Here is a 19,436-nt window from a genome sequence, read left to right as displayed (position 1 = left end):
AAATTTAAAATTGTAGATCTAGAAAATTATTCTCAAACATTCAGGTAGTCTTTTTTATTTAGTTCTTAATTATCTGAGTTTTAGTGGAAGACTCGTTGATTTTGTTCTTCAAATTAGTTATCAGAAGGTTCATAGAAATAAAACGTACTGACTTTCTTCCTATTCCCACGATGAACGAGCACACGCTGATCTACAGTTGCTATTTTGCCCACTAATATGAAATCCCTGTCCCTGCTGCCTTGCTGGTAGATTTTCAGAAGTTCAGTGAGCTCTGCAAATCGCCTGAAGAGTGGAAAATTCCCCTGTCACACAGATGCCCTTATCAGCAGCAACCAGATGGAGCTCTGAGCAGGCACATTATCAATGTTAAATTGCCTTTTCTGAGTAGAGAGGATTAAAGCTTTCCTTCAGAAATGGATGGCATAAGCTGCAAACTTAGGGATAGGAATATTCAGAAATGTTGCTATTTTAAAAACATAGGAAAGTGTCTCAACAAACACTGCATATCTAAATGTGTTATTCTTTCAAGTTGATGAAGCTGAAATTCTTAAAAATAATTTGTTTTGAATAAAAGTCATCCTGTAGTTTCCTCTTAAATGTATTGGGGGGAGAATTTTCTTAGCTTTGGATACGTTATGTGCCTAAAATTCTAGAATAGATTTTAATATTCAGTCACATTATATCAAACCTAAAATGATTTCATTTTTCATTAAAGGATAAAATATGCTTAGAATGAGATTTGTAGTTTGGATTGAATTAGCAAAACAACACTTCAGAATAATAGAATTATATTCCTTTATTTTAATTTTAAAAATGTTGACTTACTAAAACAGGCTTTCAGACAATAGAACATAAATTGTTTGCTCCAAATCTTGAGAGTAAATGATAATGCAGTAGTGAAACATCCAATTCCAAAATTAAACAAAAATTATCGAATTTGGCCTAAACAATTGGTGCCTAAGCATCAGATTACAGTAATACTGAGAAAGAAAGCATCAGTGTGACATGCAGAGATTCAGTGACACAACTCTTGTTTCATACTAATGAGCTGCAGTGAATAGCATTTCATTCAGAATTAACCTCCAAGGCTTTTATTAACTAACTTATCTATAAAGGGCAGTGCTTTAATTATAATTTAGACTGTATTCATATTTAGTTGATGCCATATCCATTGTACTCTCTGATTGTTTAAAGTGAAACAAAAGCTCTGCAATAAAGAGAACACTTTTTAGATGTCTATGATTGACTGAAAGTTAGCCAGTCTCTCAGTCTATATCTCTTTCTAGATTTGCACATAAATTCATGTATTATGTATGCTGTGTGTGCATACAGAAGCAAGCCATAGAATTGACATTTTTTAAATTCTTCTCTCACTACTCAATACAGTACTGTGTTAATATAGTACTTAAAATCATATATAACAATATCTTGATAAGGTTTGTTTAGTTCTATTGTGGCAGTATTTCACACTAAAGATTAGTTCACAGTATTCTTTTATTTAGTGTATGCTGGGAGTTTGTCATGATTCATTTGTGTCCACAGAAGCTTGAATAATGTTGTTCCATTCAATACTGTTATGTTTTTCCTACAGAACAAACTTGGAGCTTGAGCTGGTCCATCGAGGAGGAAATTTGTGTTCAGGAGGTGCAAGCACAGCTGGGAAAAGGTCATGTTTAAGTAAGTTCCATCTTATTAAATGCAGTATAAATTATTAGAATATTGAATAAATATGTCTGGTTCTTTCTGGTATTTTCTTAATTACATCAAATTTTTCCTTTTAAAAACTTTGGGTTTTTTTACTTGCCAAATGGAGTGTCTGGTTTTCTGTTTCTGTTAGAGAAATCTGAAAACTAATTTGCACAAATTCTTCGTTAGAGCTGTTCATGTCTTGTAAGTACAATTATTTAGAAATCAATTGTCATACTACACATGTAATATTTTTTAATAAGTTTGTATTTCTGTGAGTAACACCAGAAGTATTTTAAGGTTAAGGCAGAAAAGCTTTGTTTCACCCTGGTTGTTGTGAGCAATAGGAAAGAAGTTTGTTTTCTGAACGTTAATGTAGCTCACAACTTGGTGTCATAGTTAGAAATATGCAGCTACAGCATCCCATGTCTTTAATTTGCCTAGTTTTTCCACAAAGTTTTGCAAATCTTCTTAGAAATTTTCAAATTTTGTTGTTCTGAAACCTTTAATAATTTGTCAAATAAAGCAATGTCTTGCTGCCAGAAGTGTTTTTTTCTTAAAATATTTTCATCTTTTACTGGAATATAAACAGTTACAAGTGAACATTTTCTTTTGTTGGGAAAAATTGGAGAGCCTGCCAGAATACTGCTACTACTACTAATGCTTATTTAAGTCAAGGTTATGTAGCAATAGCAGGAGATTCCATAGGAAAAAAGAAAGCTTAGGCCCACCTCTGTCTTTTGGTACCCAATTTCTGGGGTTTGCTTTCCTCATCCGTTGAGGTGACAAGCCACCAAAGAAATCTCACCAGGTGCTATGGTGCCCACATTCCCTCTAGGACAAAGCCTTCTGTTAGTGCCAGGAAATGTAGTTCAACTTATTTCATTCACGTGTTGTTAATTTAAAAAATAGTTTTAAACTGCACATTGTCTTTCCCACCATCATTACTCCTCTTTCTCAGCTGACAAAAGTATTTGAACAGTGCATGTGTTACAAGAACATCTCTAGATCACTGTGTGCAAGTTTGAAGCATTTAGTCAGGGTTCTGCAGATAATACATACTTAGATTACACTGTATTTTTAATTGTATGCTCACTAGGAAGATGGACACTTTCTCCCTGAACTTTAGCTTCTTACTAATGTGTTACCCATTTCACAGGCATGTATTTGGAAGAACATGGATGAGCAGGTTAGGTGGAGATTTCAGCTTAAAATGGAAAAATTTTTGAAAGTGAAAAAAAATTTTAATGATGTTACACGTATTGAGAGTGTATCCTTGTTTTCACATGGTAACAAAATTTTACTGGTAATAAAATTTCCTGACATTTAGAGTTTTGAAGAATGTATGCAGGGAAGTGGCCAGTAATCTGCAAGGTCATGTTTTTATCTCACTGAGTTTTTCAAAATCAGGACATCTCTGTTTTTATGTATGATCTATATTCTAAGATAAAAGTGGAATGAGACATATTCATTACATCTTAAAACACTGTGAAATGTTTGACATCACATCAAATTTTTGTTCCACGTACCTATTTAAAAGCTAGCTAGCTAGCTAAAGAGATGTAAAAGATAATGGGTTTTCTGATGGTGCTTCACCAACTAATGTTACTAAGTGCTGGAGGATTATGATTTTGCAGAGAGTGCTTGAACCACTGGATTGGTGGGCAGCTTCATTTGTGTGCATCTCTGTAGCTTCACTGTTGCTATTTGCTCTACATCAGTTGATACAAAGAGAGAAACTACCTCAAAGTGGTTTTTCTTTCTTTGGTGTTATTTGAAGAAAAAAGAAAGAAAGAAAAAAAAAGCCACCAAGCTAAGGCCTGGTAGCTGACACTAGGTGGTTTGTATAATGCATTTTTTTTTTCTTAGTCTTACCACACCATCCCTTCAACATCCTCTTGCATAAAGAAGGACTCTTACATCCTTGGGACCTGACTTTGCAAGAAGGCATACCTTTTGCTGACAGTCTGTGAAAAGATTGTCAGGAAATTTAATGCTTATTTCTCAAGCCTTGAAATGCATGGAAAATACTTTAATCACTGGAGAAATTTCTTTTTGGAGAATTACAGAATTGGAGATGATACATGGAGGATGTATTTCCACTGGAGAATTGTCTTATGCTGGGTGGATACCTCAGCTAGGCATGACAGTTTTAAATCCTGTTTAAATTCATACATCATATTTACATATTTTTCCAGTCTTTTTAGTATTTTGCCATTGACTCTGTGTGTCTCAGAAAATTAACAAGTTTTCCTTTCTTCAAAATAGATTACTGGAACAAACTAAACTTACTTAACTTATCAAACGTTAGAGATCCTCACACATGAGTAGTAAAGAAATTGTCTTCTTAAAGAGAAGCTTTAAGATCACATCAAATGTTGCTTTTAAAAAATATGTGCTAGTTTACAAAATAGAAAACGTTCATAAAATACATCTTTTTTGGTTGGAAATCCACTGTGAGACTGTGCATTAATTGTCTGTAGGAGAAGTAAAATAGCCCAATAAGGAAAACTGTTTTCATAGAATCACAGAGGCTGGGGCTGTTCAAATATACTTGCACACAGGGGTTTAATCTAAAATTGCCAGAATATTGATTGAAAAGTATATTGCTGATTTTTTTAAACCTTATAACACATCTTGATTTTTTTTCTACTTAAAATGCACTGCACTTTGTTTACAATAATATTTTTCTGTTATGTAATTTTGAGTGTGTTGTACTAGTGCTTTTTCCTTTAGCTGTTGCTAAAAGGATTATAGTCACATTTCTGTGGACAGCATCTTACCACAGTGCACTTGATTTTTTTCCACAGTTTTGGGTAGAATAGTGAATTTTCTTTTTTACATCTAAGTCAGTCATATTGGTGTTCTTAGTGTTTGTCTTGCACTCCAGAAATATTCCAGGCCTTCCAGGTAAAGGCACTACATATATGAATGTGTTACTGCGTTAAGCAGAACAGAGAAGTGAATGTCATCTAGTCATTGTTAAAATGTCCTCACGTTGGTTATGTTCTGTATTGGTACTTCATAAAATTATGTAGCAATCTAGTCATATTTAATCTTGCATTAAAATAGTCTTTTTTTTAATGTAAGGTAATGGAATTCTCCTAGAACAGACCTGTACAGTATTTCCATTTCTTATTATTATATTTAGGTTTGGACATTAGGCTAGACTAGTGGGAGCAGAATTAGCTTTACATGTGTAGCAGGGTTTGTTTTCACTAAACTATTATATAGTTGTGTTTCTTTCATTGCACCTTCTATATCCCTGCATTTAAGGATGAAAAAATTATGTTTTTCATGAAACATTATGAAAAATTGCAGTTCTGTAGAGCCATATTCTGAATATATTTTATCATGCTTACATAGTAATTTCTTTTTCTAAGAGCAATCCTGGTTTTGATGTTTGATTTAAAATGTACCTGCAACTTCTTCATTGTCTTCTGCAGTGAGGAAAGAATGGTTTTTAATATCCATACCCCATCTAGAACTTGAGTACTGTTTTGTTGAAGTCTTTCTTGCACAGTATTGAAACTGTTTTTGTTTTTAAACATCTTTCATGTCAGGTTCAGCAGAAGTAATGTAAAACAGAACCTGGTTTGGCTTTTTCTCTGTGTGAGGGGTTTCTTTTGTGATTAAGCATACCACTGTGCAGTAGTCTTGTAACAACTGTGAGGTTTGGTGATTAGATATTGTGGAAAATAGAATATGTTGTCCCAGGTGAGCTGTTACAGCAGCAAACATCGGGGAATGTGGTGGGAACAAATAGGTCAAGAGCTGTTTAAGTAGATTGCACCATGAGGGCAGCTCCTCTTGGGAAGTAAAATTAAGAATGATTAATGTAGCTCTTAGTGTCAGTGACCAAGTGTGTGTGAGAAGAATGGTGAAGAAAATTTGGCTGCAAAACTGCCATTTTAAGGCCTAAAGTTTTGTATGTGTATGTAATGAAAAAATGCAAATAGTATCCTATTACTTTTTACTTAAAAATCAAGTCCTATTTGAGGGACTACATTACAATCTTAGAGTCTATGGCCTTGCAAATTCTTTTGGGTTTAAGAAAAATTATGATATGTAACAACTGTACAGGTCTTATTCCTCTGTTTTATAAAGTGTGATAGACCTGTTTATCTTCATTTTCCATATTTATTGAACAGGGTCAAAACACAGCATTAGGGCTGAATAATTACGATTTCTCCGTATGGTTTTTGTATAAGGCCTTGAGCAACCCAGTCTAATGGAATATGGCAGGAGTCTGAGGGGGTTGGGACTAGATGATCTTTAAGGCCTATTCCAGCCCTAAGCATTCTCTGATTGTGTGACCTCTCTTTAACTTGTACAGAAGTTTTTCTTTGTTATTTGTACTCTGGTCATCTTGCAGTAGTCAATGAACAGTTCCACAGAATTTAAAAGTTACATATAAATTAATTTATGCTCTTCCTTTTTCAGCTTTTAAATAGTACTTTTCTTTCTGCCTGTCTAGTTTTTTGCTTTTTGATTTTTGGGTTTTTTTTTTTTTTTTTTTCCTTTTTCCCCTTTGTGAGAAGGATAGGATTAGGGTTTGGGTAAAGAACAAATGTTTTATCCTCTTGTCATCTGTCTTCAGTTTCTGTGTAAATGACCTCCTTATCCTTATGCTTCCCACAACTAGCAGTCTGGCATTGCAGCTTCAACTGCATTAATTGAAAAGGACGTTATTCACAACTGGACATCAAAAAATTATTTAAGAGTTGTTTAAACTCTTCTTAAGTTGAACATCTAGCACCCTTGTAACTTCTGCAATGGCTCTAGGCATTGAGAACAGTATTGCTTTCTAGGAGTTGTTTTTGTTGATTGGTTTGTTATGGTTTTCTTTTTCTCATTCATTTGAAGCCTTTATCTTGATTATGGTGTTAGTATCAGTTTAATCAGGGCTTGTAGTGTTTTTGTGAACATAGAAACTCACTGCTTCTCTTCATGATTCTTACGTATCAAATTTTTCAACCATGTTGAATGTAATGGCTGTCTCAGTTTTATCAATATGGACAGTGACACTTGGAGCCACCTAGTATTTCCTGTTGGGAGAAAAACTTAATTCTTTTATGATTTGCAAGATCGAATTCCAGCTGTCGCTTCCCCATAATCATTTGTGTGGATATGGTTGCAAAGAGTCCCATGCAGCTCTCTGCAGCCGCTGAAAATAAGGAGAATAAAGGAAATTTTCAGGAATGCCTTGCTACAGTGGGGTTCTGTGGTTGGTTGGGCTTCCTGGTGTTGCAGAGTTTGGGGTTTTGGATTTATTTGCTTGGTTTGGAGTTTTTTTCAGTTAGGAGATGTCAGTCTGCAGATCCTTGGACCCCATTCATGCTAACTTGGAAAAAGCAGTTTTTCTTACCAGCAGATGATCTCAAGTGTTTTCTAAAACACTTGGTTTGCCACTAATACCTAGTGTGGGAGAAGCAAAGATAGGTACTGTTGGAATTCCACTGCTAAAGTTGATTTCATACACTGGTGAGTTTGGTGTAGAGAGTAATTAGCTGCTTCATCAGCAATTAAGGCTTAGTGAAGATGTAAGAGATTTTGTAAAGACTATCCAGTCTTAATGCCTTAATAGGCTTTTCCTGACCTTCATGGGTTTTTTTACTGATTCAAGTCTACTGGATCAGTGATGAATGGGAAGATGTCAGCAGGTCTTTGCAGCTGCTGTTGCTAAGTGGACTAAGTAAATCTCTACCAGGAGAAAAGTATTTCTCAATCTCCTTATTGACAATCAAGTCCTGTTTGGTTCTATCAAATGGTTTTAGTTATAATTTACGTTCTTCTTGATAGTCCCAGGAAACTTTGGGAGAAGAAGGGAGAAGCATCCCTGGTCTGGTAAGATCTTCAGAGTTGAGACAAGGCTGTTTTCAATTCCATCTGCAGTGAACTGCTGTGTCACTGTGTGATGTTTTCACATTGTAAATAAGGGAATGTAAAAAGGGAAATCTGGATCAAGACAAATTCCTATGATAGCAGTACATGTCCTAACATAAAGAGAGACTGGAGTATAAACACACTATCTAGAGTGTTGCAAGCAAAACAAAGGCAGCTAATTCCTTTGTTTTCGTTGCTTTCATTATGACAACACATTGCTCTACATTGTGGAATTGAAATTAATAACAGAAAGCATCATTTGATTTGAACTCTGGTAATTTGAGAGTTTACTTTACCAGTCAAGAGACTGGGGGGAAAAAAAAAAAAAAGCAAGTAGAAAAAAAGGCAGCAAAACTTATGTAGAAATTTGGGATCACTTTGGCACAGATCAAACCAAGATTACGAGTGAGACCAAAATTTAAATTTGAATGCAACTTCCTGAATCACTCATTTTTGTCAATTGAGCACAAATTTTTAGAATTTCTACCATTCACCTATCAAATTGCTGTATTTTTATGTCTTGAATTTAGTCTTCTTTTATGTTGTACATATCACACTAAACCTGATAAGGGCTGTGATTGCCTTTGTGGACTCTTACTTTTTGCACTGTAACGTGGCAGAATATTTTTAAGAGCTTTGTCAACATCTGTAAAATGAGTGTGCTTTATTATTAAAAACAGTAAGAATGCAGGTGCAGTGGGGCTATATAGACAAAATACCCATTATCTTTTGGGATTTGTGAGAGGAGCAATATTATAATGTTTCCTCTTGTAGCTTCAGTCCCAGTGCAAAGACAGTGTCTTATCCATTGAGCTGCTCTTTTGAAAGTACAAATTCCAGTTGAGTTTATTGCTCCTCTCTCACAACAGATTAACTCCTAGAAGTAAATCTACCAAGAACAGCAGTGACAACAACAAAAGCACAATGGAGTTATTTTCATCATTTTTAGAAGTGGATTAAGGAATGCTAATATGACTGAAAGCTAGTTCTAACTGCTAATCTAGATGATTCTATGCAGCGTTGTTTAAGCTTTACATGTATTCTGTGAAAACAAAGAAAAACAAAGACATGAGTTGAGAGAGTTGTGACAGCAGTGCATCAAATGTAGGTAATACTTGAGTGATCATGTTTTAAAACAGTAGCAATCTTTCCCACTCAAATGTCGTGTCTAAATTTTAGAATTCTGCCAAGCCCTGATGACTTGCAGCAGTAAGTTATATTGTGCATCCAAATTGGGTGATTTTTGTATTTATTCAAATTACCTGGAGGCAGCCTGCTTCAAATATTACAAAGTTATTAGAAGAGAAGGATCATACTCTGTTTTCAAATTTTTTTGCTCCTGCGCTTTCAGAAATTATTATTTATTCTTGGTACAAAAATTGGTTAAGAACGCTCTTTTGGTGCCTCTGAGCTCCAACCAGGTCCTGCCTTTCCCCGTTACCTGGGTGGGCTCTCCTGGGGAGACCGGGCTGGAAGGGGGACTGTGAGGGGCACAGGGTTTCCATACCCGGGGAGGTTATCGCCTTCCTGTCCCCCTTCACAAGCCTGGATTGATGTTTGTGGGCCATTGTCATGGTAATTTTTTGCTACTACTTGGTTAAAAACAGTCCTTACATGTATTTTAAGGGTTCCAAGTAGCGTATAAGAAAATGGGAGGACATTCTGTATTTTTATGCTTGTGTTTTGGAGTTCTACATTCCACAAATTCACAGGAAAGCCCTCGGGTATTCCTTTGGCTTAAGGCAGGTTTCTGCCGGTCCCTCAGGCACAAGGACGCGGTGCAGCACCAGGTAATTGGTGCACAATCAGGTCGCCAGTTCTTGCTTTCCAGTGCTCTGGTGTTTCTCCAGTACTTGGGACTGATAGTACGTGGTAAGGAGAGCGATTGGAGTGACTGGTGCAAAGCAGCCCGAGAGCTCGATGTGTGCCTGGGGCCGGCGCTGCCCGCGGGCGCTGGGGGCGCTGAGGTCACAGAGGGCGCTGAGGGCGCTGCCCGCGGGCGCTGAGGGCGCTGCCGTGCGGAGGGGCCGCGCCGCCCCCGTCCCCCATGGCAGCCCGAACGTGCCGCCTCACACGGCGGCTGAGCGGCACCTCCTGCGCGGACCCACACTGACCGTGCGTCTGCATTCCATTAATGTTACACATTGCAGATACAAACAAATCCTCCAGTGCTGGAATTTGATGCTTGCCTGCTTAATTTCATGTTAGTAAACGCTTGGGAGAGTAGCTGTTAAAGGAAGGGGGATGAATTAATTACTCTCAATTTTCAATTTTTTTTTTTCAATTTTGCGTAGCTGCCCATTTCTATTTAAAGCAAGGAGCAGTTGAGGAAAAAAAAAGCATTCATTTTAGTAAACAGACAGGAGGGGAGGGACAGATATTTTCATGGGTTTCATTCCAAATAAAACCATGCTTGAGGGATATTTATTATTTTGATGGAATTTAAGTAAATTTTCAGAGTTTTCAACTTTATCAGCAAAGCAGTGCTTTGCTGAGAAACTCTTGCCAGGAGAAGAGATGACTTATTTTGTCCTCATTGACTGTTTTTATTCAGAAAGCAGGTGGCAGCTATCAATTCCAATGCCATCTACAGCTCCAATTATTTTACAAACCTCAGGAGCTAATTACAGCCCTCAGGCTCTGGCAGTCAGCTGATTCCATCATGCGACTCTTGTGGCCATTGCGTACCTCTGAGTAATTGTCTATTTATGGAAAATAAATTAATAGCTGCTATTTCTACTTGATAAAGAGGACCTGTGAGTGTGTGGTTTTAAAGAGAGAGAGAGAGATTTAGAGAGAAAGATGCAAAGGGATCAATTGAAAGAATGAGGGGTGGGGAAGAAAGAGGAAAAAGTTAAAATGAAAGGGAGAAAGGAAGTAGGATCCTAGAAAATTGAACAGGAGAAAAGCATGACACCAAATAGCAAGATATAGAGTGACAGGAAGAAAAAAAATTTATATGAAAAAATTTTCATATAAAATACTGCAGTAAATCTCCATGAGTAATTATGCATCCTCTGTTTAAAAATTTTTACAAGTGTTTTGCAGATGATATTTTTGTTACAGTGGAAGTACAAAAGGTTTTGAAATTATGAATATCAGCAAAATCTCCAGCAGGTTGTACAGACAAATCTCTGACATTATAAAGACTGTTGGTACTTCAGTGTCATTGATATGTAGTCAGAAGTTTGTTGGTTTGGAGATATTTTTGTCCAAAAGTTACCTGCAAAATAACCATATGAAGGCAGAAGGAATAACAAGCCTTTTAAGGATGAAGAACCAAAGTGATGCTTCCATAGGCCAGAACTTGTAGCAATTTTAGGTTAAATTTCAAATATGTTGTGCACAGAACTTAACTGTGAGAGGAATGAAAGCTAAAATTACATCAGTTAAACGTGTACTGGTCCCTGTTAAGAACTGTTTTGGAAATCACCACTTGTGGCATTAACTGGAGAGGCAACTGAAGTGAGCATGGAACCTTGGCAACTTAATAGCATATGAAACAGGATTTTTTAAAAGAGGACTGTAATTAAGTCCATGGAGCACCAAAACAACTGAGGTCTGGTCAAAGCTTTCTAAACAGCTTTTTTCTAAAACATTTTTCTGTATATAGGCATGTGTTTCCTGCCTTCTACTGAAATCTTACTTCTCTTCAAATCCCTTTTTTGAAAATAAGTCAATCCTTAATAAAAATATGCTTGTTAGGGTGCCAGTTTATTTGGAATGACGTGATAGGCTTCTCAAAATCTTGTAAAATGCATGATGGCAATTTAATGTAAAATAGTTCATATCACTGTGTATGATACTCAGCAATCTGTCTTCTTCACCTTTCAGATCAGCTGTTTCACGTCTTGGCCATGCACATGCGCCTCTACAGTATAGACTCTGCATACAATCCCTGGAGAAAACTAACCCAGCCGTTGCAGGATAAAAATTCAGAGCAAGTATTTTATTTTACCCAATATCAGTTTTACCTGGTGAAAGAAACATCCTTTCAGAGGGACTTTGGGTAACTTTCTGTCATAATTTAAATTCTCTGTGAGGTATGCTGATGGACATAACATCTAAAAATTGTATGTATAAATTTGTAAAAATATGTTTTCTGATTTCTTTTACATAAAAATCTGACAAATACCAATTTTGAGCAAAAGTTTAAATACATATCTTGTATGCTTAAGCACAGGCAAATTGAATAGTATTGGGTAAGTGGATAAGGCACTGCTACTCTTGATAATGGATGCTCAACAAAATTTACATTGACAGAAGTTGGTAGTTTATTGAAAATTGACTAATGATTAATAGCTGTAAATAGGTTTAATATATGTGAGAAATAATTATATTTTAGGCTAAAAATTTTCATCAAGCTTATTATTTGAAGCAGGTTACTTACCTGAGTTTGCTTTTAAAACATGACATACACACCCACACCCGTACAAGGATTAACAATACAATAAATTGAACCATGTATTTTGTTCTGCAAGGACCCATCTTCTTACTTGACTTAAGATCCATCACTTTTCAGATTCTACCTTGATGACGAGGAGAAAGGCTTCTTGCCTAAAACCAGATTATGATTTTTCCACATCAGAGGAAAACAGTACATTTTTTTTCTCTTAGCACCTTAAGCATCTTCTTCATACTAAGCTCTGCAATTGTAGCTGGCAGTTATGTCAAAAGATTGTCCTTTTAGTGCCTGTGCAGCTGTGTGTTTGTCAGTGCTTCTAGGAGCCTGAGGTAGAAAGCATCAAGCAGTTTCAAAAACTGATCTAGAATAGCAATCCTAACTGCAAACTGGGGAACACTATTAAAACAACTGTTCTTGTTGCTAGTTTTAGATTTTATTGTTTTCTTGGATCCAGGCTTCTTTTAACAATGAACATTAGATTATTGGAGTAATTAAACTGTATTAAGAGGCTAATTTATAAACCATTAGCAGAAGAAAGCATCGAGTATTTTGTAACCTGAAAGCCAGTGCTGTTCAGCATGCATTCAGACTGCTTTGGGGGTCTGCTTTCATGTGATTCTGATTGATACCTGGCCTAGATTGAGCAGTGGGATGATGTTAATAAATTTGGTGTATGGCTGGCTGAGCTACATGAGGCAGCATTGAGATCATGTGGCCAGAATGGCTGTGGGACAGATCATTCACTTCTCATTTTAGCATTTGAAGAACTTGCTGGCTTTGGAAGCAGCTGTTAAGAGAGGGGGCTTACAGAGCTGATGGAATTCACCGTGCATTGGTCATACCAAGGCTAAAGCGCAGTATGTTAGATTTCATCAGGCGATATTTTGAATCACTTAGAAATTAATGGTGCTGTAGGTCTGTAATGCCTTGCTTTGCAGAAAGGGTTGTATGCTGAGAATGCATTTGAGCAGTTCTTGTGTTTTCTGCATTGATTTTCAATATTTCATGGTAGACTTGAAGATACTGGTTTGGCACAAAGTCCTAAATGGTTTGTAGGAAGCTACAACTGAGATAGCATCCATTTTGCCATGAAATAATTTACTGGTGAGATGCACAGATGCTGTCGAGCTGGAATATTTTTGCTCATTCCTTGGAATGCTTTTCCTTCCTCAGTCTGCAGGCACCAGAATGCTACAAAGGAGGCAGTTTGAGGACATGTTTTTCACTTATAAAATGGAGCATAAAATGAGTATCTGTAATTATGCTGCAGAAATTTGAAGTGGTAGTTTGACTTGAAGGTGGCATTCATCGGAGTGGTGTGTATGATCTGATTGCACACTTCTCAGAGTCACACAGCCTTTGGAGAAATACAGAATAGCAGATTTTTCCAGGTACAGGAAAGAGTGGTCAGAGCAATTAGAAGGTGAAAACTGCTGAAAACTGAAAAAGCTTAAGAGGATGGTAGAGAAATAATCATTGCAGATTTTAGATGGGAATGGCATTCTGCCACTTTGAAGTTAACCAAGTCATCTAAATCATCAGCCTGACCTGCACATGAGATTTCAAGCAAAGACTTGTAGAAAAAAACATGTCAGTGAGAGAAAAAGTTCTGTATTTTCTGACTGTATTACTGTGATTTCAAACAATTTAACTTTAGGGAAGTCAGAGAAGCAAAATAATTTCAAACTAATATGCCATCTCTTTCTATTTAATTTTCACTTTAAATTATTGTTTGGGTTGAAAGCAGTTTGCCAGAGAAGCTAGTGTAATCTTCCTTTGTTTAAAAGGATGGTTTTCAAAATGGAAAGGAAAAAATCCTGCACACATGCAAAAATCTGTGGAATGCAAGTGCCATTACATTGTCTTCTCACCCTCATTTAATTATAGCTATTTTCTTAAATATACATAAATATTTACTAATAGAACTACCCAGAGCTAGAACCCACAATTTTTGTCTTTATCTTAGTTTTCTACAACTCAGCTGTCATTCTTCATAAATAATGCCTCAGATTTCCTGTGTCTGGGAGAACTGATCAAAGTAACTTGTAAAGGGTCTCACAGAATTTCTTCACTGTACTTCCCAAAACAACTGGTTTTGTCTGGTGTCTTCTACAGTTGTACTAAATACAATCTGGTAGCTGAAAATGCCAACTGAAAGGAAAGATAGGAAGAAGTTCAAGCAGCCACAGCAAGGGAAAGTAGAAATCAGGAAATCTTGAGCAAGAAGATAGCCTCTCAAAAAAGGCCCAAATCACTTGAGCTGTTTGGGAGATGTGGGGGGAAAAAGAAGCTAAGTCTAGTGAACTGTGAATGGTTTAGTAAATTATTTTTTCTGTGCAGTTTATGTTGCAAAATTCAATGTATGCTTGGTCCCACAGGCTGTACTTAAGCAAATTGTTCTTCTAGGGACAGGTCCGGTTTCAATAGTGATCAAATAAACAATTATTGCAGTGCAAAGGGGGAATAATAGCTTCTGGCAGGGGGCAGGCAAGGAGCAGCTGGAGGCAATAATTACTAAACCCAGATGTGAATTTAATGGACTAGTGCAAATAGTCACAGTTTCAGGAACAACAAACACGAAATGAAAGGATATACATGTTTTTTTTAAATTTAAATCTCTACGAAGGCTGAAATTTTTGTGTCTATTTTGACAGACCAAATATGTCAGCAAAGAATGGATTGATAGAACATTAAGGATCATTTCAGTAGAAGCAGTTGGAGGGAGGAACAGCATGAAAATTGAAATGCTGGGTTATTTTTACCATAGTGTTTGCTGATGTTTCATTCTAAGCTAGATCACTTCAGAGACTGTTTATGGTCTCATACTGGGGCAACAAACTGCAACTCAGGGATAGGGCTGAGCAGCTGTGCGTAGGAACCTCGTAGGTCACATCTCCAGCACAGAAACTGTTGTGAAATGGGGACAAAACGCACAGTTTTTCTGAAGATACTCTGAGACAGAGAGAGGATGGTGGGATGGCGGGGTTTAGTTAAGGTTTATGTGAGAGGTGGTCTGTACATACACCTGCTGTAACAGGACTTATGTGATCTGTTCCATACAACAAAAATCCTACCTGGAACAGCCATCTCTCAGGACATGTGTTACAGTACATTGGTTTTGACAGTAGTGCCAGCTTTAGGGTATTTGCTCTGGCTGTTTCTTCCCTTCTCCTGCACTATAGCTCACAATCTTCTTTGGCTGTGCTGATGTAACTTGGACAGGCTGCATGAACAAAGTCAAGCAAGGAATGCATGTTTTAAAGAGGTTAAATTGAGCGAGTTTGGGAATGGGTGACAAGGGACTGCTGGGGGCACCGTGGTAACAGAGAACGGGAGATACCCTGTGTTAGTGTGTGTCAGTGAATGTATAATGAGAAACTGACCTGCTGCCAAATCTGCTGGGACACAAGGAGGAGCAAGTATGAAACTGTGATTATATCCTAAGGTCCAGCCAGAATAAATAGTGGAATTCTGCTTTCTTGCAGTGAATATCAGAAGCTGTGTATTAGTTTGACCTCTCTGCCATCTGGGATTTGTGGGCTTTGCTTCTTATCCTGCAAATCGTGAAGAAAATACAAGTTTGCCCTGGTTGATGATGCCTTAATTTAGGTGTACCTATCTCAAATTTTCTGTGTCTGACAGTTCAAAGAGGTGTGAGGCTCAGAATTTTCATTTTACTTCTTGAATTTCTATCTTTATAATTAGTTAGAGTTAGCATCAAGCAAAAACTTTTAAGTGTGTCTGGTTGAGAGAAGAGGGAATGGGGAGTATAAATACAAGGAACCACCATAAGTAAAATGCTGCGTATTTCAGAATACAGCAGAATTTCCCATTTCTCAGTATCCATTCCCAAAGAAGTGACTCCTGTGTAAGAGCTCTCAGCAGGAGGATGCAGAATACAGAGTTTCTCAGCTGTCAGGTGATAGGCAGCCCTGGTTTTGGCACAGAGAGAGGAGCAGCCCAATTACCTTGGGCTGAAGGAGAGGTCATTTCCATAGAAAAAGCTGAGCTTTGCATTTTTCATTTTAGGACGTGTTCATTTTGCACTGTACAGTTTATTTTCACCACCAACTCCCCTTTAAAAATTGATTTAGCATACAACTGTTACACATTTGAATCATTCTGTATTACTTTGGTTCTATTTGCTGTCGTATTTGCTTTCTTTTTATTAAAGAAATTTTATTATTTGCTTCTGTGGTACAAGTTTTTGTAGTCAGATTTATCAAGCTTTCATAAATGCATTGGGGATTAACAGAACGGACGATTTCCATAAAACACATTTCTAAACACATTTTGTAATTTCAGTTTCGTTGTCTTAATGAAGAAGTTTCTGAGGGTCTTGACAAATGATAGAGCAGTTTTTAAGTGCTTCATGTGCTGCAGTACTTGATGTAAGCAAAAGCAGCTTATCTAAACCCCTGACATTTAATGTAGCTTTGCTTCTCAAGTCTTATGAACTGAATAAATTAGAAAAGTAATTCAGTTGGTCCTGCATGTACAGATGAGTTCATTTATATATGATGTTTCTGATCAATTATGGAATTCTGGAATTCCATATCAATTATGGAATTACATATGTATGTAATACATATATATAATTTTTTTTAAAAAAATGATTTTGACAGAACTGGTATTTGACCTAATTGTTACATGACTATTAAACAATATTGATACCCTTGTCAGAAGTGTTCGCCTAAGTGTGACCAGAGGGAGTCAGACTTTTAATGTTATTTCAAATTAAATTTTCCCCAGGTTTATATATAAATTAAGAATTAAAGATGAGAAGTAATTTAAGAGATGTCCATGGTTTTGAAGTTATTACACAATGAGGGTTGTTTTAAAATTCAGTGTCGTAGATCATAAAGTAGAACTAGCTGCAGGTGGAAGTAGAATTAGAGAGGCAAAGTGAGATGAGTGTCTTCCTGGCCTGTACAGTTTTGAAAAAGAAGCTTGGCAGTGTATTAGAAATTTTGGGCCCCCTTTGTCTTCTTTAGAATTCAATATACTGATTTTTAGAACATTTGGGTTTTGTTTAGGAGGCTCAAATATATATATGTTTATGTAGATTGCAGTGCTTTGAAACAATTTTATTAAATGATTGATTATAGCAAAAGGGTTATAGATGGTGTTTACTCTGTAGCTGTCTGGGTTCATTAATTCAAAAGGCCCAGTTAGACCATGCTTTCTGTCACTTCATTTTACAAGACCAGTCAGCCATGTGACCTTAAGCATTCCTTTAATCCTCCTCTTGTATAACTGCTTCTGTGTGTTAAAATTTGTATCACAGATGACTCCTGGCAGTGCCTTCTGTAGAGAGGTGCCTGAGTTTTCAGGAAATCAGTAACTGTGCAGTCATCTTCCAAAAGCAGGATCATGTTTGTGGGCCTCAGATGATGAACTGGTTGAATCCCCCAAGCTGTCAGAGAACACCAAAGATCCCACGCACGCCTCCACACACCACCACATGTGGGCAGCCTCTGCAGCACATGGTGTGCAGGAGCTCAGGTTATTCCTTTGCAGCCCTGGTGCCCATTGGTGGAGGACTCTGTTTGGCATGGCAGATCCAGGGTCAGAGCAGGACTCTGCAGTGCAGCTCCTGCAGCACGGGCCAGCAGCACCGCTGCTTGCCCAGGGCAGTAAGAGCCCACCCAGCTCTTTGCACCTGCACGTGTGGCAGAAGGGCCGGGCTCACAGGGCACGGTGTGTGTCATGTGTTATCTCAAGCTGCTCCTGCTTGACACCTCCATCACACCCTGATATCAGTCACAAGAGGAAGAATGATTTTTCACAATTTGATTTTTTTTTGGTTGGAATTTTGTTGAATATTGCTACACAAAGCTAGAAACTGCCTCCTGTCTGCAAGCGTTTTCTGCTTTTTAGTATAGGGAAATGAAACAATGTTACATCAGTAAATCTGGATAGTTGAAAGGTTTGCACTATCTCTGTGCTTATTTGCTGTCCTTCTAGACATCCGGGGAGTTTAATAAAGACTGTGTGTAAGATTGCATAATCCCACTTGTCATGGCTGCTTCAGCCTTCATTGCTTTACAGGAAGGAGAGCAATAACTTTTCTAAGGTCTCTGTTTTCCAATAGGAGCATTCCCTGTAACATTAAATGTATTTTGAGGATTCATTATTATTACAGCCTGGTTCCATGTAGATGTGTGAAATGCCATGCTTTGGAAACCAATTCAGCTCTCTGAATATTCCTTGACTCTCTACATAGACATAACGAGTTCAGGCAGTTTTGAATGTTTTAAAACATTTCAACAGAATCAGGTACCCAAATTTCCTCATGAGTTATTACATAAGTAACATTAAATTTTTGAATTGAGATACATTTTAAAGTTGAGATCAGTTAGCAAATTGTCAGGTATTAGGCTTCTGTAAGCTTGGTATCAACAGTAATACTATTTAAAATAAATACAAAATAAGATAGAAAAATGGGTTTATAGTATCAGAAGTGATTTTCTTTTGGTTTTATTCCAGGCTGGTAAGTGAAGAACTGCCAGAAGTTCCTGTGCTTTACAGAGATGTCTCATCCCTTTTGCTTATCCAGATTTTAACCATGCCTCAACCATTGCACAGAGGTATGTTACAAAAATGTGTCTATTTAAATGATTATGTAGATGAGGCTGCTTTCATGATGGTTTGCAGGATGGTAAATCATAGCTGATCTACTGTATATTCTAAAGTAATGTTTCTGCCTTATCTACAAAAGGTGGCATTGAACAGAAGTTTTTGTTCTGAGCTGACAGGTTTATCTGTGTTCCCTGTCTTTTTGCCTTATCAGTCAGCTATTCATTAAAGATACAAGAGCTGAGCAGAAACTATTAAGTATTTCTACTGAAAGAAAACTGTCCTTTTTTTGACCTTCATCTTTTGCTTAGAGGGACAGCTCAATACTTCAAGTTGAACTGAGTGCCTAAGGGCAAAAAATTTGAAAGATTGTAATTTAATTTGAATTTCAGAGTTTAAATTGCAGCAGTCTTATGTAAGAGTTCATATATGAAGATAATAATTGCAGTAATGCAGCAATTTCAATAGAGACAGCATACAGTATAATTATGAATAAATACTAAAAAGATATTAAAAAAGTAAATCTTTCATTACTAAAATCAAAATTGTCTTAAAACCTAAATTACTTTTTCTGTGTAAAAGGAACAGCTGAAACTTGTTCCTCTTGCTAATAGGTAATGTATGTTCCAGAACAGGGGTTCAGACCCTCTGGTCTCTGGCTTGATTATTTGTAATTGTACCTTTATTTGAAAATGAGGACAAAGCAAGTATCACTTTGCTGTTTCACTGACAATGAACAGAATATCTCCCATAGGATCTATGTGGCAGTTTTGATATCTGCTGAGTTTTAGTAGCTTTTGAATAAGTAAATTCAGGAACTGTTCAGCTCTTGATGCTTACACCTGAGTAGAAACTGTTTCCCCTTAAGAGGTGTTCAGTC

General features: G+C 37.0%; 1 protein-coding gene across 2 annotated transcripts in view; it reads left to right on the top strand.

Moving 5' to 3' along the window:
- Positions 1-19,436, top strand: part of UBR3 (ubiquitin protein ligase E3 component n-recognin 3) — a 106,626-nt gene that overhangs the window by 70,559 nt on the left and 16,631 nt on the right. For both annotated transcript variants that reach the window (XM_063400541.1, XM_063400540.1), the window contains exons 30-32: positions 1,592-1,677; positions 11,407-11,512; positions 18,467-18,567. In XM_063400541.1, coding sequence (XP_063256611.1) covers positions 1,592-1,677; positions 11,407-11,512; positions 18,467-18,567 — 293 coding nt within the window. The remainder of the gene's footprint in view (positions 1-1,591; positions 1,678-11,406; positions 11,513-18,466; positions 18,568-19,436) is intronic.

The sequence above is a fragment of the Prinia subflava genome, chromosome 6, assembly GCF_021018805.1.
Source record: "Prinia subflava isolate CZ2003 ecotype Zambia chromosome 6, Cam_Psub_1.2, whole genome shotgun sequence".
Lineage (NCBI taxonomy): Eukaryota > Metazoa > Chordata > Aves > Passeriformes > Cisticolidae > Prinia > Prinia subflava.
The sequence above is the reverse complement of the archived record's forward strand: the minus strand, read 5'-3'. Positions and strand labels throughout refer to the sequence as shown.